Source organism: Orbicella faveolata, unplaced genomic scaffold (assembly GCF_042242905.1).
Source record: "Orbicella faveolata isolate gen_17 unplaced genomic scaffold, um_ofav_v1 contig_36, whole genome shotgun sequence".
In the NCBI taxonomy this organism is placed as follows: Eukaryota; Metazoa; Cnidaria; class Anthozoa; order Scleractinia; family Merulinidae; genus Orbicella; species Orbicella faveolata.
This window is the reverse complement of record NW_028301565.1, coordinates 4,062,214-4,084,423: the sequence shown is the minus strand read 5'-3', so window position 1 is coordinate 4,084,423 and position 22,210 is coordinate 4,062,214. Positions and strand designations below refer to the sequence as shown.

Genomic DNA, 22,210 nt, shown 5'->3' with positions numbered 1-22,210 from the left:
TCTTCAAAATGTCACTTTTCCCCAAAGCAATTTATCAAAATAAAATTCTCTGCCCTTGAAGCACTTTTTTCCTGACCATTTCCTGACATGTGGCAACCCTTTTATAGCTATCTGGCAAAATGAATAGATAAAAAAGAAATGAAGTCCCTAACCATTAATCCAACACACACTTTGTGACAAAATATGATTCTCTGAAGAAATTCATGACACCAGACTTTTTTTCCATGGAAAACAGTCAGTTTCTTGCTGACAAGCCTAAGCTTCAACTGACAACTTGTTCAAGTCCTATCAGTAGCATCTTTCCTGGAACCCTCAACATTTTACATCCCTCTATCGAATTCACCATAGAAGTGGACACCATTAGTATGGTACCATTTCTTGAGAATATGAAACAAGGGTGCCAACTAAAAAGAGAACTCTTGTTTCACTGTGAAAGCCATGTATGCCAACCAGCCAACACTCCACTATCTGTGCTTATGACCACTAAGGCTGCAGATAAACAACCTAATCAAAATGACAGCAGCAAAAACCAACAATCCTACAAAGGAAAAGGTGTGCAAAATAAGCACCCATCTTGTTTATAAATATCTTATTAAGACTTTCTTGTTTAAAGGAACTTTTTTACTTATTTCTCTAATTATTTTTATCTATTAGTTATTTTTAATAATTTTTTAAAAAGATATTATCCAACAATGTTAATATCATTTTATAACAATAACAATAACAATGACAATGACAATGACAATGACAATGACAATGACAATGACAATGACAATGACAATGACAATAATAAAAATAATAAATTAATATATTATGAGGAGGCCTCCAATCAGCTAGATGTGGTTTTCAGGAAGGTCCTCTAAAAAATAAAGGTCTATTAAAATATACATTTATTGTCTAAAATACAGAAGTAATAAAAGCTGGCTAAAAACTTAAGACTAAAACTACGTGTAAGGTTTAAAGCTAAAACTTGGATCAAAAATACTTCAATTAACTAAGGTTAAAAATGGTTATTAAGTAAAAGCTGTTTCAGTTTGTTTTTAAAAATCCTTTTTGGCATAAGTTCTTTAAGCTCACTTAGCAGCGAGAGCCAGTCATTTATTGCTTTGATATATGTTTTGTTTCTGCCCCATTCCTTTCTTGGCTTGCTAATTTTGGGCATGTAACCATTTTGGGTATTCAAGTAACTGTGTTGGCTTATGGTAGATCTGAACACATCAAAATGTTTGGGGATCTCTCCTTTCATTGCGTCTTGCACAAGACAACACCAATGACTAAAATGCCTTGTATGTAATGGGACCACCATTTTGTCCTGCACATTCAAATGTTTTGTATTATAATTTTTATGTGCAACTGAGCATTACATGAAGTCTGTAGATTATAAATGTTAACTCATTTTATAATGAGCAACAATTTTCAGCCAAAAGCTTGGCCAAAATCGTGAAAAATATTGATTTTGCTTAACCCATGAAACAAATCATTTAATGCAGCACAGTCTACTAATATTAGTATTATGTATGGATTATGATTCCTCCAGGCCTTTACCTGGTTTGGGTTAAGACCAAGTTTGCCATCGCACCTGAGTCCAAGAAAATGAACATTCTTTCAGGGTGGCATTAATGAAGTCAAACATGTTATTATAGCAAATCATCGCTAACAATGAACTTGAGATTTGAGTAGACCACCCTTGGGGACTACATACAGTGTCTCTGGATGGATTGCTAATGATGTCAGTTAGCTCAGCCATAATCTTTGACTTGTTACCCCAGATTTTCCTTCCACTTAAATTTTTATTTTGAGAAATAAAATTGATAAATTATAAATAAAATGTGTTTCCTACACCATGATCCATTCCATTTGGTTCAGAGAGTAACAGAACATGATAATAGGAACTTTGATACTAGAAACTTCTTTTAAAGAAGATGTGCAAACTGGTGATGTTACATGATCACCACTCAATTTCTCGTTACATTATTTTTATGAATACTTGCTGAAGTTGGAGAGGCATGTATAATTACATTTCAGTTTTAAAAAAATCATTATCATCAGCATTCATTGATCAGGGAATTGCTCTCTTGACTGGGAACATTTTTAGGGGCTAGCAGAACAGCATCTGGTGTTAGCTAACCACGAGTCCCTAGGACATGTAAAGTGGCCACATCTCACTGCGTCACTGATTTGTGCCATGCTCTCCTGGAGCCTAATGCCTTAATACAGCCTCACTCTTTCTGGCACCAATTTTCACTTCCTTTCTCCAGTGGGTATGGTTCCTGACACACTCCCTTCAGATTCAAATCAATGCCCAAGGCCAATGACACTTGCACAAATCCTTGAGGTGAAGATAGTTTCCTTGTGGTCTAAACCAATAGTCATTTCTCAATAAAGAAGTTCCTCGAGGATCCTTTCATCGGCCATGTTTCAGGTGCGATCGTGATCAGGCCAGCCGAAGAAGCGGAGTTGTAGCAAGATGTAAAGACTAGGGATCTGCTGATAGTCAAAGTGGTTGATATCATAAGTTGATTCAGGCATGTAATCCAGATAATAAATGCAGTAAAAAACCCATTGTTTATGGCAAAGCTACATGTAGCTTTGACTGCTTTTGAAGCTTCCTTCAGAATATGCTGTAATCCCTTGTGTGGGATTTCAATGTCAAACACAACATGAAGAAAGAGCCTGAAAAATGCAAAAAAAAAAATGAAGCAAGGAGCAACTGCTGTGACAAAGCTGACATTCCAGATAGACTTTAGAAGACACAGTTCATATAAAATTAGGGGACGATAAAAATTTTTTCTCTTTGCATACTCCTCTCTTAATATACTTGCTTCTACTAAGAGCACAATAATATCAAGAGTTAATAGTTATTGCATTTATAGTTTTAGTTTTCTGCAATAATTTTCTAATTGGTAGATTAAGTATTAAAAGATAAATTGCCAGTTCTAAAATACACCAACTAAAATTGATAATAACAATGTTGAAATAAAATGGCAAATATTATGCTTGAGGCATCTGTATCAGTCACTGCACTATAACATTTGTGGGTCGAGGGTGCTGTACTGTAGTTATTACATGTAAGTAGTGACATATTGCTTCAGCTTTAACCAGCATGCTAACCAGTATTAGTAGTGATATATCCATATAAGAGAGGGATCTCAGGTCAAAACACCTGAAAGTGATGACTTCTCGACCCATCAAACAAATAAAATATTAACTTCTTATGATATGTGTGACATTTGCCGACTATTTGGATTAAGAGTTTAATTTTTGGGATTCGGGCTAAAATTATTAATGAATAATTAACCAGTCTGTCAGCTGTGCTTATCTGACTATGACACTGAGCATTTCCATTCGATAAATCTTTTCTCAGCGTCTCATTGAGAGGTACTGGCACTCATTGCTTGTCGAAGTACATGTTGAACAGGTTTGATGTCTGCAGAGATGCCTATGCGATATTTCCCTGGAAAACTGCCCAAACCAGTGGAAACATCATCAAAATCTCTGAAATCATTCATTGTAAAATGAGAGAAGCTCATAGAGTTAAATATTCAACAAGGGAAAGGACTGATCTAGTGCTTGTAATGAAGCCTGATTGATGATGGACCACTTTGAGGTGCTTTCTCCAAGATTTCAAAGGGTCGCTTACTTTTCAGGCCACTGCTCCAGCAAGCTTAATGGAAAGGGGTATAGAATCCCAACGGCTCAACCAGGCACCCATCATACAATCTTATTTTCCCCACGGTGGGATGCAACTTGACTTCTCCATTCTATAGTATGTTTAAGAGATCCATGCAAGACATTGCACTGCTTGTTGCTCCAGTGTCCAGCTTAGTCGTGATGGTTAGGAGTATATCCTCTGTAACATGTAAGTGGTACCATTTTTGTGTTAATGACTTCAACTTGTTAAGTGACAAAGAGAGAGTCATCAGATTTGGTTTTTGATCGACATCCAGACTCGCTGCATATTCTTTATTAGTATCACCCAACTAGTGGACTAATGCAAATCCTGCATTTTAATTGGCTACGCTACTAAAAAACTATTACTATAGTCCTCGAGTAGCAAGATTGGCACAATCGAGCGTGACGCTTTCTTTCGTTTTATTTCCAAATAAATACTTCTTCAACATGCATTTGCTAACTTTATTATTGCCTTTTCAGTCCGACTAGTTGGGTGGTTGTGAGGTTCAGGGTGCTGGACTTGAGACCTGGAGATCCCTGGTGCAAATACTCCATCCTCCATGAGTGCCATAAACTGGATGTGCTCTGAGCCATTCCAATGTAAACTCATTAGCAATGCTATGTGCATGTCAATTGCCAAGTGGTAAACCTCCACCAACCAGAAATAACAGGGGAATTTGTACAGACTTGTTAACACTTCTCATTGTGAAACCTGTTTTCTTCTACTCGTGTATTGTCGAGTGCATCGGTCAGATCCCTCATTTTATCTTCTTGTAGTCTCAGTTGATCTTTCTACATTGTCACACAAGATAACCAAATAAAGATCATGTAATGTATTGCTATTGATAAGAAACTAAAACTCTCTCCTGATTTTGGAACACTTTAATATAGCACATTATGGAGGTGCGGTGGCCTCATGGTTAATGTGCTTGTCCCCACATCGAGCGATCTGGGTTTGAGCCCTTGCCAGGGACACTGTGTTGTGTTCTTGAGCAAGATACTAAACTCTCACAGTGCCTCTCTCCACCCAGGAGTATAAACGGGTACCAGCAAATTGTTGGGGAACATAACAAATTGTGGGGGAGTGACCTGTGATGAACTACCATCTCATCCAGGGGGAGTAGAAATACTACCTAGCTGCTTCATGCTATAGAAACCGGGATAAGCTCCGGCAGCTATGAGCCCGTTGGCTCCAAGGCTTCACTTTTTCACTTTTACTTTCACAAAAGCCATCCCCATCATACCACAGAGTGCAGTCCTACACCTATTACATTTGATGGCAGTAACAATATAATATCGTAACAGTTGTTGAAATAATTCCTGGCAGAGACATTTCCCTTCACATTCATAGGTTGTAGTGGCACCTTGTAGTGTGGGGTAGTGTAAACTGACATAATGAATAAAAGCTTTGTATAATTCAAAGTTCTAGTACTTTCAAAAGAAAAAAATCATCTCATCACACTCATCGGCTGCTAATGAACACATTTCTTGCCTTTGTTTGCCTCTGACACCATGTCCTCTACTCCTAAAGCTTGAAATATTCAGGAGGTAAGCAAGGCCAATGCACATGGACCTCAGGAAGCTTGCCACGGATCATCCATAGATATTAATGCCCAATGAGAAGGATTCTGAAAGACACTTAAAAACTATTTTATTTTGAACACAAGCATTAGCTCTGCAGTCAACAAATGCCATGTACCAACAAGGAATCCTGGGACACAACGCTTAATTCATTTTAAAAAAGTAAAACAGTTGATTTACATGTACATACAAGATGGAAGGTCTGGTAACAAAGTTAATGGCTCATTTTGGCTGTGTATAATGTTAAATTATCAGTATTATTTTATTCTTACATGTACTTAGTAATTTTGTTTGTCTCCAAATAGGGATAGCTGTTTCTTTAATTTCTTTTTTGGATTAAGGCATGATGTAAGATTGCTACACACATTTTCACATTAATATTTTCAAGTTACATTTCATAGTCAACGTACAATTCCTTGCACTGGGGCCTTACATAAATCTGTGTACATGTGTTCAAGCATATGGTTATGTGTACACCTGCCCACTTGGGGTGATCCCTGATTCAAACAAACAACTTTGTACAGTTTAATTTAAACAATGTGGCCTGGCCACCCCTCATATTTTACTGTGATGTACAGTGTAAGCTCACAAATCAATAAAAGGTCTGAACTGGCAGCACTTTACAGTCAGATATAAAGTCTGAATTGGTGTCATGCAATCAGAGACTTGTTAGTATTTGTGTATGAAAAGTGAATTTCTCAATAATACCCTGCTTAAAGTTATTTGTACATCATACTGATGTTTACAGCTGTAACAAAATTATATAATTATGCAACTCTAAACTCTTATCCAGGGCTTAAATATTTGTTAATAATTTCAGTATGAAAGAATTAATTATGCATGTTTCTATGGGTTGTTATAAATAATTTCAAAGTTTCAAATACCCTTTGTAACTGACAAAGATGTGAGTCACATCAAAACGTGAATTAAAAATTTAAAAACAATGTGATCTTTTTAAAATTGCATTCATGTAGTAATTTAATGCTTCAGTTTAAACTTTATGTCATTAAATGATATTCCATTTCAGTCAAATGTTTAGCAACATGACTCAACAGTCCAAAAGAGCAGTTTAGTATTGAGTGTCTTGCAAAATGACTATAAACAACATCAAATTATGCAAACCAGTGACCTGAGATCTTGAGGCAATTAATACACATAATTTAGCCACATGTTAGCACCAGTTGGAAAATGAATGTCACCAAGTCACAATAATTGTTTTTTTTCTTAATGCAACTGGTTGCTTTTTAGAACAGCAGTGTGAAATTTTAAAACAGATGATAGAGTATTTTAAATTTATTTTATAATAGAGATAACTCTATTGTCCCTCTATAGATTATAGAGTATGTTTATCATTAAACCCTTAAGGTGACACCTGAAAACATCCTTGTCTGCCTTTTGAAAGCAATAATTATTGAACGAGCAATTTTATATATGCATATTTTAGCACCTGGTGCACTGCCGGTGCTAAAATATACATGCATACATGTTTAATTACAAAAGAATAAATGATACGTGAACAATGTAAAAGCAGAATTAGATTACCACAAGCAACTTAACCCACACCACATATTTACACATGGTGTCACACAGGCCACAGGTTGGTGATTCACTTTGCATCAACTTCAAGCTGTTGCACCTGACATTCCACAAGCTCCACCATCATTTGCAGTCTTCTTATAACATCCTCATGTGCTGATCTCATCATGTGCAGTTGAATTCCTCAAGCTTCATGTAGTTGTCATGAATCATACCTGTTTTAAAATACCTCAAATAATATTTCAAATTAAGTTTCAACAATTTTATTTCATCCTAAAAATGCATAGCGTTACCAGTAAACAGTGCCACAATCACAAATGTATACAGTAAGAAACAAACAACAATTTTTGACAACAAACAAAACCTGGGCAAGAGTACATGGCTGGGTCCTTTGGCATTTAAAATGGCTGAAAACAGTCACACATCCACTTTAACTTTCAAAGCAGGACCAAACAGGTTGAAAAGCAGGCTTATTCTTTTTCTGCATGTTGTAAGAAGACACTAGGCTAAGCAAAATATTTTGACTGAATAAGTATTGTTTTTCTTTTGAGTCCTGCAAAATTCTGGTCAGTATGACATTACAAGTTAGGAAACTTAAATGACCTCCTTGGGATGTATTATTTATTATAGCCAAAGAGGTCTACGTGTATCTCAAATTAATCCACCATGTAAGGTGATGAAACTGATAAATAACAGACTTAAATTAAGAGCAAAGTATCCATCATACCAGTACATGTAGATAGCAGACACAAATATTTTCTTAGCAAGGAATTGGCTAGCATTTGTTTAGAGTAGCACAAATCTGCAGTTCTACGACAAAAATTGGTTAGTGTGCGGCAGCCTCAAGGAAAACGCTGCTTGCGTGTGCAAAAGTTAAGCATTTATTTATATTTTCAGGTCTCTTTCTTAAAAGTTAAACTCAAATAGGCCCGCCAAATTGAAGGAAATAAGATTTGTACTAAGCAAAAAGATGAATTCTTTTACAATCAATTATTCATTCAATCAATCAATCAATCAATCCCAATAATTAATTGGGTCAAATTAAGCTGCCAATTGGGTTGTATCCACATGGTTCATACAGCCTTCTGTCTTCAGATGTTTTTGTTTTGAGATTTTTTAAGCCTGGACAATTTAGCAATTGAATTTTAATCAGGATAACATTGGTCTGTGCTGGTGGGAAGGGGGGAGTTGCAAAATACAAACTACCCAAAAACCTTGTTGAGGTGAGATACTTTCATTGATAATTCAAATAATAATCACTTAATAATATTATTACAAAATCAGGTACACAGTACCGCCAAAATCAAAAGAAATAAAAAATAAGTTCTTCTCTACCTCTCCATGTCTCTAATGCTTCCTAAGTAATATTGCAGTGACACAATATAATGTTTAAATGTTGCCTGTGGTCTAACTAGCATTCATGAACTTCTCAAAGAAGACAATTCAAGGTCTGGTGACAAAACCTACTCTATACAATTAATAAGGCCTTTTAAAACATCTTATAACAGTCCCATCATTGTTCATACAGTGTACCAGACAAATAAATTGTGAGAGGTGGGAAAGGACTTTTTGAACATGCTTCACTTACTGGCAACACTTAAGTCAATTCATTGCTAGCTACTAGAATCAGTCAACTACATGTACATGTATCAAGGCAGGTTAAATTTGGCTGCTTGAATATCCAAATCGATCTGTGGCTTGCTGTTGAGCTTTTGAATCAGAATTCTTCATGATTTAAAGGTGTATGTCAAACACAAGTGTGCACTGTCAACAACGACTTTTTGCCAATGTTGGGAGGGAGTAATGGAGTAGCGGAGGGTTGGGCAGGGGTGGGGAGTTGATGGCTTAATGATTAGTCAGTAGGACGCTGGATTAATGGGTCCAAAATGGAGCCTAGGCTTGGGTCACCGCGTCATGTTCCAAGACAAGACACTTGACTCTCCCAGTACCTCTTCCTTCCAAGGAGTGGAAATGGTACTGACCGATTGCGAGGGAAACCTGACAAAAAACTGGGGGTAACCTGTGATGGACTAGATCCCATCCAAAAAGGGCAGTGATACCCCTAGGCACTTGATGTTACAGAGACCAGAGTCATGCACCAGCACTGATGAACCATGTGGCTTCTCCTTATCCCTCAGGAGTGGAACAGACTTCCCTGCACTGTAGCCAGTGAAATAATCACTAAAGTGTTCTTGTTCTGAGCCACAAAGACCAGAACAGGGATTCGATGTCCTGTGTAAAGCAAACCTTTTGCCATAAAAGTTTAACCCTCTTGACTGGATGTACCAACAAAACTTTCAAGTAAGGGAGGGAAATGGACATTGGTTAACATGCACTTCAAACAGACAGTTACACAAGAGACGGCTGGAAATGTAGAATGACAGATTGGGACTAGGGGAGTAGTGGATAATGGAATGAAGAAGGGCAATTGGAGATTAGTGCTCCTTGAGTGGGGTTGTACAGTCAGGTTGATTCAAGAACCCATATTGGAGGACAATCCCCCTATAGTGATGTGGTCAACACATGGCATTGTGGTAACCAAGGTCATGATCCAGATCTGAGAAAGAGTCGTTTTTTAAATTATAGAAAAAAGACAGGCAGCCTTTGTGACAACAGTTATTCCTTCTGATATTTAGATGACACATCCGATAGGGATGAAACTCCACTTTTGATTTTTTGTTGAAAATTGGGGAAATAATGCATTCCATGCTCAGTGAAAACAATGTTACATGTTCCATGCCATAATGGCAGTAGGTAAGATGGAGAGTAAGCCATGGTGTGTGATCTTTCCCTCAAGACTGAGACATTTCCATCCTTCCAGCACTCAGTTCAAGATGTTCAAGTATATCTCTTGCAGGAACTACAGTGTAAGGATTTTCTGGCTGTGATGAAGCAAAATCATCCATGCATTCAGAAGAAGTATCAGGTGATGAACTGACACATCTTGATGAAGAAGTGGCTAACACCAATTGCACGAACTGTCGAAGATTCACGTTGTCTGCTCAAAGGTGTTACGACCGGCCAGCAACAAAGATGCCGCACGTGCACCCCTGCCCACACCTCCAACTTTGCCTCCAACCATGCGCTCCGCTGCGCCATCACCACATCTGCATTGCCTCCACCTTTGCTGCCATAACACCTTTGTGCAAAGCATGGTGAATCATCTCCAGTTCATGCGACTGATGTAAGCTACTTCCTCATCAAGATGTGTCAGGTCATTGCTTGGGACTTCTCCTAAATACAGGGAAGATGATGCTTTGTCACAGCTAGGCAATCCTTGCACTGTAGTTCCTGCAAGACGTACACTCAAACATCTTGAGCTAAATGCCGAAAGGAAGGAGAAGTCTCTGAAATGAGAAAAGATCACCAACCATGACCTACTATCCACCCCATCTGCTGCTCTGTTATGGTTTAAAACATGTGACATCATCCCAACCAAGCATGCAATATATCATTTCCCCAACTTTCAACAGCCAATCAGAAGCTGTGTATCATCCAAATAAGACGTGTGATCTGAATATCAAACACAAATAACTGTTGTTTCATTACCCATCTTTTTCCTATAACAAAAACGCCCATTCAGAGATTTGAATCCTAACCTCGGTGACCACAAAAACATGTGATAACCATATCACTGCTGAGGAATTGTCCTTCACTGTAGATTCTTGAATCAACTTGATGGTACAACCAAACTCAAGGGGCACCATTCCCTGATTCCCCTGCCCCATTCCAGAATCCACTACTTCCCTAGTCCCAATCTGTCATTCCACATTTCCAGTCATCTGTTGCATAACTACTTGCTAAAAGTGCTTGTTAACAAATGCCCTTTCCCTCCCTCACTTAAAAGTTCTGTGATATATTCAGTGAGGGGCGCTGGACTTAAATGGTGAAAGGTCTGTTTCACAGAGGAAACCAAATCCCCCTTCCAGTCTCTATGGCTAAGAATGAGAACATTCCAGCAATGTTTTCACAGGCTACAGGGCACAAAAGTCAGTTCCATTCCTATGGAATCAGAGAAGCCAGATGGATCATCAGCACAGGTGCTCCACTCCAGTTTCTGTGACAGGAAGTGACTAGGAGTATTGCTACTCTCCTTGGATGGGATGATAGTCCATTGCAGGTGACCCCAAGCAATTGTCAGGTTGTCCTCACAAATTGGCCAGTACCATTTACACTCTTGGCAGGAGAGAGGCATTGAGAGGGTAAGGTGTCTTGCCTGAGAACATGACACAGTGACCCTAGCTTGGGCTCCATTGTGGACCTATTGATCGAGAGTCCAACTGACAAACCATTGAGCCATCTACTCCCAACCCCCACCCAAGCCCCCTTCCCCATTACCCTCTCCCAGCATTGACAAAAAAAGTCATTGTAAATAGTACACACTTGTGGTGAAACCTTAAAATCATGAAGAATTCTGATTCAACAGCTCAACAGCAGGATATTTAAGCAGCAAAATTTAACCTGCCCTTAGTTGATACATGTAGTCAACTGATGCTAGCAGTTAGCAATGAAGGAACTTACAGTAAGACCAACCACTGCTTCAGGCATGAATAGTCCTTTCCTACCTTTTATAATAAAGTTGCCTGGTGTACCTGATGATGGGGCTTATGATGGAACATTCCTGGTTCTGCTTTACACAGTACAAAGACTTCTTAGTGACTTTGAAGTAGAAACTGAAATTGAAATTACTTTGAATGAATGTAGAATTTTCAGAGATCTATGGAGGCAATTTTCAAAGAAAACTCACAGGGTCTATCTAAACAACTACATGTACATGCAACATTATAAAGAGGAAAGCATCTATTTTCACAGTTCCTTTGGCTCACAGTACAAACTTGGCAACCTTCATGTATCAAGTCTTACAGAATTTGTACTCTTTTCTAGAAATAAATTTCCAGGACTTTTCTAGTACTCAGACTGATTTTTCCAGGTCTCTAAAATTTACATTAACCCTTTCACTCCCAAGACTTCAATGTTAATTCTCTTTACTGTTGGTCCTACATTTCTTATTAGTTATCACGTAAGTTCTAAGAATCTGGTGTAAAATCAAACAATATGTCCCTGTAATTCTCTTCAACTTAAACATAAAAAACTATATTAATTTATTTACTTCAAGTGAAAGAGATTTCTAGTACTTTGTATGACCACATGTAATAGTGTCTTTGGCTTGATCGTTGCATGCTGGACTCAGGATCAAGCAGCCTGGGTTCATGCCCTAGCTGAGGATGCAAGTGTTGATGACATGGTTTATAGCAGAGGCAACTTCTTTTGACCCATTATATGCATTTATATGTGGAGGCAACCCCATGAGATCTGACAAGTAATTCAGTAAAGATGTGTTGCCTTTAATTTTATTGCAGAAACCTCAAGTAGAAAACATCACAACTCCTGTATGAATTTGTCATTAAAGTTGATACCCAAATTTACTGGTAGCAATGAAACTGTTGCTTAATAACAACATCATTGGTTAATGCAATATCCCTCAATCATTGTACAGTGGACGACAAACACACTCAAATGCAGGGGAGAATGTTTTGCAAATCCACCCAAATGCCAGAAACTACAACAAAATGAAGGAAGACAACTGGGAATTTTGCAAAAGAAGTCAATAACTAGCAAAACAAATAATCTACAAGGTTTCTATTGACATGGATTGACAGAGGTATGATGGATACTTGACTTGAAACTAAAGTTTGCATTTCATTCAGGTTTGTTCAACCACGTTTAGGTATTGTCTGAGAACAAATTGTTTACGCTGACGACGTCTTTTTTATGTAGAAGTATTAACATGAAAGTTTGTCTGTTTGTTATTTAAGCAGTGTCAGTATTTCTGATTATAAGTCCACAAAGCAACTGCTTAAAAGTAACGAGCTGATAGAAAAGGTGGGACTGTATGTTGAAAGACCGTTTCCTGTTCTGCCAAAATATTATAGTAGTAAAAACCTTCCAAAATATTATAGTAGTAATGAACTACATGACTGTATAGAGCTGGTCTGTTAATGCTGGTTAATGACATTTTGCACTTGTACATATACCCAAGGAACAACTGGTAAACAACTCTGCATGTGTTAACCAACTGGTCAACAGTTGCCCACGGTAACATCATTTCCAAAAGGAATGAAGCACTCTATTTAACACAAGTAACCGGTTTCTACTAGTTTATAACCATAACGTACACAATTAAAACACTTATGAGCTTACCTTATTGAAATAAACCACACGTTGCATTCATTTGCTTTTCATTGCTTTCCCCAAAACGAGCGTTGCAAAGCGTTCGTGTGAAGTGAAACAAACCTTGCAGTGGACGACAGCAGCTACAGTGTAGCGACCAGGTCAAACAGATATATCAAGGTTACCTCCAGTTTATCGTAAACTAAACATTAGCAACAAATTTGGTCAAAAGCTGACCTTACTTGGTTTTTAAAATCTCCCGCGACATCCTTCATCTTTTCTGCTACCCAGAGTGCCCCGCATGAATGCCTGCTCAGTCTTATTTGTCAGCGGTTTGCCTCAAGGAAGGGAAAATAGGCACACTTTGTTCCTCCTTACATGACTCAAATTTTTCCGCTTTGGTTAAAAAACGTTTTGAGCCAGTTCTTGGTCATACAACAGTGAGCGATGGTTTTCACCGTTGACCCCAGCAACGGCCTTTCTGTCCAACCTCAAGTGAATCGGATAGCGACTTGTTGACTGTAACTAACTGTTCTTCTAAGGCACTTGATGAATTTCAATCGTTGAACTATGCGAGGTTGAGAATGCGCCTCTTTTATTAATTCGCAGTGGCTATTCGTACCGCACCCGTACGGCGACTTGTACTTGCTTCGTACGGGAGTCAGAAGATTTCATTGAATTTCTCTGTAATTGCTGATTCTTCCTTATCCAAATTATTATATTTGCCTTAAGAAGAATTAAGCAATTCCAGTGAGTGCCGTTTCTTTGAGCCAGATTAATTTGCGTACTCTCTGCATACTCAGCGAACGACCCACTCGGCGCAACACTTCAAATTTTTTCCGTGATAGTTAATACTCACGCACATGTCACGCAACCTCTGGTTCACAGATTTACTGGCTACAAAGTACACTGAAGGTTAAAAAAAGTGCGAAAAGAATTTCTTATAGCTTTTTAAAAACGTAGAATACATTGACTTGGATCGGGTGGTAAGTAACAAATTGGACTCTTGTTGGTAGTCCCGTACGAATTATTCGCATTTTTGCTGTTCATACGGGGATTTTTCCTGCTTCCATAGCAGACGCAGTTTCAGTCAGCGTTAGATAGTTCTTTTCGTAGTTAGTCTGGTTACTCGAGGTTAGTTTACCGAAGGATGGATGCTTCGAACGTTTTCTCCTTCCAAATCAGGTGAGGAATACATGCACACTGAATCTTGTAACGCAAACTGTTCCACGAAAATACGGCTGGGGAGGTATTGTCTGAGGAAAGTGTTCGACTACATGTATGACATTCAAAAACAGGTTAGCGATTCTTAGATTTAATGGTAACTTTTAGTTATACATGTACTCGAGGAATCTCGTATGAATAGCAGATACCAGTCGCTGAACGGTCCCTTCGTATCGCGTGACACGTGCGTGAGTACTGACTCGGAAAAAATTTGAAGTGTTGCGAGTGGGTCGTTCGCCGAGTATGCAGAGAGTACGCAAATTAATCTGGCTCAAAGAAACGGCACTCATTGGAATCGCTTATTTTTCCTAAAGGTGAATATAACAATTTGGATAAGGAAGAATCAGCAATTACAGAGAAACTCAATGAAATCTTCTGACTCCCGTACGAATAGCAAATACAAGTCGTCGTACGGGTGCCGTAGGAATAACCACTGTGTTATTAATTTGTTCAAAATAACCTCCATTTCAAGGTTTATCGATAGGCACCAAGTGCATGTTCGTTCAAGGAGCTACATGGCACTTTGGCAAGCGATTCAGCGCGTGATGCGGACGCGCACCAGACAGTCTGTTATAAACTGCGACTATTTTCAGAGACGTATTGTCGTTATACTCTGGCTTTATATCGTATGGTGACAAATCTTCGTAACAAGATAGATGGTTTTTAGCAGAATTGTGGATGATTCTAAGAAGCCCGAAATTTGCATATACTTAATATTTGTACGGAAACAGAATTCTGAAACTGTGGAATGCGGAACGAAGAATATGAAATGTTGTCATGACAGCTATTGTGCTGAAACAGCAGAGTGTTTTCAGTGCAGGAGATGGTACCAGGTTCTTTGTTATTCCTGGTTTAAGAACAAATAACATTCTCAACCTTCCCTGGACTCTGAAACTTAAAGTGTTCCGAATTGACGAGGCTAGTGTAACGGCTGGAGGATGCAGGCCTTGTGTAATAGACATATGTGGTGTGCATCAATGATGTGGACACTATTAATTCTTCTTAAATGTATCTAAGCCTTTTATTTCTTTGTAAAAAAAGGTATTTCTCAGTCTTATAATTTAATTAGACTTTAAATTTAAAACCTCGTGTACGTATTTGGAAGCTCGTTATTTCCTAGATTTACTTGATTTTATAATTGCTTTTAGTTGCTCTATTCCAGCGATCCGTTTGAACTGTCAACGTGTCAGAAGTTTGTAATTACTGGCACACCTAATTAAAATGGTAACTGGTTGGGTGTCCTTTACAATTCGGTCGTTCACAATGGAGGCTGTTGATAACACGTTCTCAGTTCAGTTTTCTTTCTACGAAACTTGTAAAAGCACTTACTATTTAGATGTGCAAAGCGGCGTAACTAGTAAAAGTATCGTTAAAGGAGCCCAGTTACGGTATTTTGATTTATTTTGGCCTCGTACAAAATTACATTTGAATTGAAAGAGGACCTGAACATATTCATTTACTAAGATAGAAAAACACCAAATAGATAATGATAAAACATAAAGGAACTGGGGAAGATAAACACGGATTACAAACGACGAATTTGAAAAATTTAGGCTAAAATTTACAAACCATGACGTAGTTCCTTAAAACTGTTATTTGAAGACGTAGCATATAACCTTAAGCCTGAGTTTGCGTTTTCCAGTATATTTTAGTTACTTCAGTTTGAATTTATTAAATGACGATTTTTATATTTTAAATGGTAATTTTTATCATATTGCTCTTCTTGTTGTTGATGTTGTGGTTTTTACAAGGGTATTTCAGCGAAGGAGATTATGAAAGTGAAGAATGATCATCGCAGTTAATTTTCCAATTTAAGCAACTGGAAAGAAGAAGCCTGAAAAAAAAATCAGGGCTTCAACGGGATTCGAACCCGTGACCTCCGCGATAGCTCAGTTGGTAGAGCATCGCACCTGTATCGCGGAGGTCACGGGTTCGAATCCCGTTGAAGCCCTGATTTTTTTCAGGCTTCTTCTTTCCAGTTGCTTAAATTGGAAAATTAACTGCGATGATCATTCTTCACTTTCATCTATAACCGCAGTTCAAATATGAAATATTTCATATAAACTTTACATCATTTCACTCCTCACGGGAAGATACGAACTCAATTAATTGACCTCGCTCCCAATGTGTGGCTTCATAGCTCAGTTGGTAGAGCATCGCACCGGTATCGCGGAGGTCACGGGTTCGAATCCCGTTGAAGCCCTGATTTTTTTCAGGCTTCTTCTTTCCAGTTGCTTAAATTGGAAAATTAACTGCGATGATCATTCTTCACTTTCATCATTCTATAACCGCAGTTCAAATATGAAATATTTCATATAAACTTTACATCGAAGGAGATTATGGTAATCAAGTGTTTCGCACGCGTTCTTTCACCATGTTTAAGTCCTTACGAAAGACTGAATACCAAGATCTTGATCGTGTTACTTTGACAGCTGAAGGACAACTTAAACCTGGTCACTACGAAACAGGGAATGCAAGATCTGTTAATGTGGGTTGTTGATACCAGCCAGCCGTAGAAGAGTTTCGGCGAGCAGTTAAACTACAGAAGTTTATGAGTGGCATTGGATCTATGTAGAAGGGAACAGAGCTAATCCCTTTCAAGTTCCATTTTCACACAACCTAAGATAACATAACATTTAAATAGCATCATGTTCGAGTGAAAAATCAAAAGTCAATTTGCACAGTTTAAACATACTGCCATTTATATTGCATCAAATATTTTCGCTAACGCACGATTGGTCTAAACGCGTCACGTGACTGAATGTGTATCTTAAAACGCTATTAGTAACAGTAAAAATGTTTCAGCTCTCGGAAGTTTGAAAGCAAATATAAATATTTTAGTTCTAGCCAATTTGCGAGTGTGCGGACACTGGCGCTGTCACGCAACGCATAAACAAATCGTAGCTAACAGAGGGGACCTCTACTTGCTAGCCATAACCACAGAAAAATACTGGACTTTGTCATTATGTTGTTATTATTACCTATCTTGAAACTTCGGTTGTTCATATAAAAGTGTTGATTTAATTTTAGACCTGAGTTGAAAGTCAGCTAATGAAATCATTCAGGCTATTAAAGTGAAGGCATCGAACGCACTCCTTTTATCGTTGATTACTGCAAGTATTTAGTGTACTTTTCCAAAAGAGCATTTCGCCGAAATTTCATTTGAGTGTTCCATCTCAGCGATGCGTATTGCAAAATTCAGACCACCGGGGAAACCATCAGAATTCACCTTGAACTAATTTGCTACAAAATAAACTCATCATTTTGAAGGCCAAGTCACTGATTCAAATGAGACTGCCTACGGCTGTTTAAGATCATGTAATAAAATTTTAACGTCTTCCTGAAAATGATCGAAGAGAAAATTCAATAGTTTTTTTGGCTCGTCAGTTGCGTACTTGTAAACTGACCCTTCTAGTTTCCAGTGTTCTTGACACCAAAGATTATAGCTGGGAAGAATGTCACGATTTCTTGCCATTGTCTGCCGTGCAATTTTCTTGAATAGTTGTTCTACTTGACCCACAGAATCCGTATCTTTCACATCAGTATTTGTCAAGATTAAGGTCTCTTCTGGAGCGATTTCATCGAGCAAAGCTTGAACGTAGACATCGTAAAAACGCCGTTCCTCTTCGGTCTCTTTGATCACTTTCATTGCTCCCGGAACTGGCTCAGTACAAGTGAACTCATGTGAGTAAATTTCTCCCATGCCTTTCTTTCTCAGAGATTCCTCGACTGCTTTCTTCAGATAACAATCAGAAAAAAGAGTGTTCCTCAATCCAGTCAGCAATAAGGAGGTAAAACTCTTTTTCCGATAAACTGTTGCGAAGTCGCTTTTGATTTTCTCCATGCACTCTTTGAAGTTGTATTCGTTCATGTTCCAGATCAGGGACAACAGTCCATCTAGAAGAATGGAAATCATGCTAGCAGCATTAAAAAAATCCATGTCTTGCGTGATCGAAGATGGAAATATATTGTAGTCTGCGTAAAAAAAGCTCCGTAACTTCTTTTGCTTCAAACAAGCAACAAGGCGACGAAGTATCCTAACAAGCCGTTGACTGAGGTTCGTTCCCGACCACAGCTCTTCTACGGGATTCTCCTGCCATTCAAATAGCACCAGCGTTTTGAGGACGTATGAGGAAATCAGTTTGCCAGTGTCTTTTAAAGGATCAGCCGCTCTGTCCACGTCGAATTGCCAATACCCACTGTTGTTCTTATTATCATTGACCTCATTTTCGATATCAGGCAACACAATGTCACGCAACACTTTAAGTAATCTTAAACACTTGGATTGCCCACTGTAAGGGCCAAATTCGTTGCAAAATAGTAGCTGCTCAAAACACGACTGTGAACAACGCAGACAAAAATCAATCGGTTGGAGACCCGAACTGGTATACTTTGCAAAATAATTCGGTTGAACTTCAGTGAGGATATTCCTGTACGAGCCAACGGCAAAAAAATACGGCACACTGTCAAATACTGATTTCAGTACTCTTCCGGTCGCAGATTCAAACTCCAAATCGATCTTATTTGGTCGAGAGTTAATTTTCACGGCCAATGCCAAATCAACGCTAATCTTCAACCCTTTGTATTCCTTTCCGCCGTTCCATTCCAATAGCAAAGTGTATGCGGGTCCGTGTCTCGCTAGTGGCGGTGGAGAAGGCGTGGTATCGTCTCCTTCATATGCCAACACTACTTTCATTCCGTAGGCCTCAAAACCTTTGGCTTTCCTGTTAAAAATCTTAAAGAATGGTGTCTTGATAGACTTCTTCCACTCAAAATCGTCCGCAAAGCACAGCATCGGATTGCCTCGATCATCAGTGGAATAAAACTTAAGATTCTCAAAAGCAGATTTGCTTGGAACCACTGCTACAGTACAACACGGAAGTTCTTCGAAGAGAGTATCTTCTGCAGAAGAAAAGCCGTCAAGCTGTATGAAATAATCAAACTCATCCGGCTGTCCAACTTTCGTTCCTTCATAAAAGCTGCCACTGTTGATCAGTGTTGTCCTGAAGAATGGATTTTCTCTCCTCACTTCCAGTAGTATACTTCTGATAACCTTTCTAACACGGCTTTGGATGAGATTAACTTCTCGGGAACAAGAGATTCTCCCTTTCATTTCGTCTAGGTCTGATAGGAAGAGATCTAAGGTGTTCGACGTTGCTAAAACAACATGATTTCGTAAAGAAAGCGCCATTTAAATGTGGATGCAACTTCAGTCTTGAGAACTGCGATGAAATCGAAGGAAAGACTGAACCAAGCACAAAGCGACCCCCGGGGGAGGGCAGGGGAAGCGACTGACAATTGATACGCTGTAAACAGGAAGTTGTCCCGGATTAAGCAATTTGGGTTGCACGTCCCTTCGTGCCCCGGGGCAAACAGCTTGAAAAATTTCACTTCTCAGACCAACAAATTAAGCTCAAATTTGCCACCATCTTAGACTTAGCAGTTCAATTGTCTACCCCATCTCAGGCCCTAGGCGATGACTATGTTGTCATTTTTGAGTGTTCTCTGCATTCATAATAACCCAACATCTGTTATATTTTATCACATTTGAGAACGACCTGATTGAGATAACCAGAAAGATAAAAAGCATATATCAGGTGCAGAAGAAGTCGTCAAACTAAATCGTTTTTCTAACCTATCCATTTCTCTCGGGCCTGCAGCTAAAAGTAATCCTTTTTATTATACGTTAAGGAGAAAAGAATAAAAGCAGTGGTAAAGAAATGAAACGACTTGTGAATGTTGGCTCCCATAAGGACTATATGATATTTCGCATAAATAAAAACGGAGAGTTACACCACTTCCAACATCTGTTATATTTTATCACATTTGAGAACGACCTGATTGAGATAACCAGAAAGATAAAAAGCATATATCAGGTGCAGAAGAAGTCGTCAAACTAAATCGTTTTTCTAACCTATCCATTTCTCTCGGGCCTGCAGCTAAAAGTAATCCTTTTTATTATACGTTGAGGAGAAAAGAATAAAAGCAGTGGTAAAGAAATGAAACGACTTGTGAATGTTGGCTCCCATAAGGACTATATGATATTTCGCATAAATAAAAACGGAGAGTTACACCAGTTCCAGTTCATTTAAGGGGACCCCACCAAACCGGACTGAACGATCAAAATTAGACCTCATCACACACCTGGAAGATAAAAATTCTAGCGGTATATACCCGTATAACGTATATGCGTTAGTCCCTCTGGGCCTTGTGCAAATACTACAAGGTACTCGAAGATGGAGCTGACAAATCCCCTTACAGAGGAAGCGCTATAGTATGGCCATCTACGGGTCACATTACCAGACTGCTTCTAAAGACCCAGTAGCGAGTATCCGCACGCATTAACAAGTTAGTGAAAAAAGAAAAAAAAAAGACTTTAGCACTAAAACTTCAGTGTTTGTCTTTGCTGCATGTTTCTGCATGGGATATCACCACTTCATGATTTTTTTCTTCTCGAGTTGTCTGAAATAGCCGAAATTTCAACCAACTTTGGGTGAGTTCAAAACAAGACTCACCAAGCAGCGCGGGCGGACTCGATCAGCGGTTAGAGGAAAGACGTCAACAGGCCAACAAAGCACTTTTTGTTTTTAATCGTTTTTGTGTATTAGTGCAGCTGTAAATGTTGCGGAAATTAAGACCAGTTGACACAGCCTTGCTGCTATCTGACACGCGGGTATCAGAGTATTTCACTTGGGTGCAAAGTTCAATTCTCGTTGTTGCCTCACATACATGCAACCTCGTTCTTCATGAAAACTCTCAAATAGTTGAATTGTCTATACAAACAACATTGAATTAACGTAAAATTATCAGCAACTAATTTGGATACAATTTCGTTGCATGAAAGGGGTTTTGAGGAAGACACTAAAAAGAGGTGAGAAAGAAGTAAAAAGCATGTTTGTACATTGAATTAGTTTTGTTGAGAGCAAAAGTTACAACAAGAAAGTTAATTGAATAAGCTCAAAGTCAAGAAGCTAGTAAAGTATACTATCGGTACTTGTTGACACAATGTTTTAGATCTCAAAAAAACGCCTATTATGTCTTAGAAAAGAGGTAGATATTTTAAAGACATGCCTCGTCAGAGCTAAACGTATGAGAAGCACATACGGAATGTTCACAGCCCTCTACGCAGTTTTCTCGTATGTTTTTTCGATCGTTGCACGCGCGGATAGAATCGTAAGAGAAGTGGACGCTCGCTTCGCTGCCTCCCCGCTCCCACCCCGTTGTAAAAAATGTTTTAAAATTGAATGCGTCAAAGCTTGTAAAGATAGTTTACATTATTTCAGTTCATTTATACAGTTGCTAGGTTTTGGGCAGTGGAAGTGAATAACCGCCATATTCCTTTATTTCAGAAAGGCCTGGCTACCAATGCACCGCTTGCTTGGTTACTCAGCTCTTGCCGTTGACGGCAAAGGATACAAACCATCCTCTTCAAAATCAACGTTTGATAAAAGGTAGAACTGGCAGTTCACTCTGATCTTAACCTGATGCTTACAAGTTGTTATTCGGTACATTTTTATTACAAAATCCAACCGTAGCCTCATTATCTCCTCTCCAGGGCTCTCACGGAGTTTTGTTCCATGATAAAGTACAACCTCGTCCTGAGGGTATACACCTCGGCCTTTTTCAAAATGTCGGCGATAGCAGTTATTTGAAACATCAAACATTTATCATCTATAAATAATATCCCTAGGAGATTGAAGCATTTTATCCCATCATACACTAGTTATAGCTTAGTTAAGTAAGAAGTACAACTAAAATTATTATTACTGTAATTACACATATGATGTCTAATAATTATATTGTCATTCATCTGTAAATGCTGATCTAACTGATACCTACTGAATATATAGTTATTACGTAGATTGTAAGAAACATTTAGGGAGACTACTTGTAATAAAAGACTGCAAGGGTTTTACTCTTCCTCCCAAACTAGCTTTATATGTAGCACTTCAGGTTTCAGTATGTACTTCCAATTGTGGGAAATAAACATTCATTCATTCATTCATTCATTCATTCATTCATTCAT

At 38.5% G+C, this 22,210-nt stretch overlaps 1 protein-coding gene and 2 long non-coding RNA genes across 4 annotated transcripts; 1 reads left to right on the top strand and 2 right to left on the bottom strand.

Annotated features, from left to right (window-relative positions):
* Positions 1 to 1,050: 1,050 nt before the first annotated feature.
* On the bottom strand, positions 1,051 to 8,835 carry LOC149102069 (uncharacterized). 2 transcript variants are annotated; one of them, XR_016202499.1, is made up of 3 exons: positions 5,165 to 8,835; positions 3,641 to 4,464; positions 1,051 to 2,673 (listed from the first exon to the last, which is right to left on the bottom strand). It is a non-coding gene; the product is annotated as an uncharacterized LOC149102069 (long non-coding RNA). The 2 variants fall into 2 exon arrangements; XR_016202498.1 differs by having other exon boundaries at positions 3,641 to 8,835.
* Positions 8,836 to 13,954: 5,119 nt separating this feature from the next.
* LOC149102068 (uncharacterized) lies at positions 13,955 to 22,120 on the top strand. Its single transcript, XR_016202491.1, has 3 exons — positions 13,955 to 14,145; positions 21,534 to 21,635; positions 21,740 to 22,120. It is a non-coding gene; the product is annotated as an uncharacterized LOC149102068 (long non-coding RNA).
* Positions 15,181 to 19,677, bottom strand: LOC110062521 (cyclic GMP-AMP synthase-like receptor). The gene has a single exon (XM_020769449.2). It carries the CDS (start codon positions 19,373 to 19,375, stop codon positions 17,483 to 17,485), a length of 1,893 nt encoding a protein of 630 aa, XP_020625108.2. The 5' UTR covers positions 19,376 to 19,677; the 3' UTR covers positions 15,181 to 17,482.
* Positions 22,121 to 22,210: the final 90 nt, after the last annotated feature.

Bases quoted from the DNA above. Each gene is read 5' to 3' on its own strand.
- LOC110062521 (XM_020769449.2), bottom strand. From the start codon at position 19,375: ATGGCGCTTTCTTTACGAAATCATGTTGTTTTAGCAACGTCGAACACC.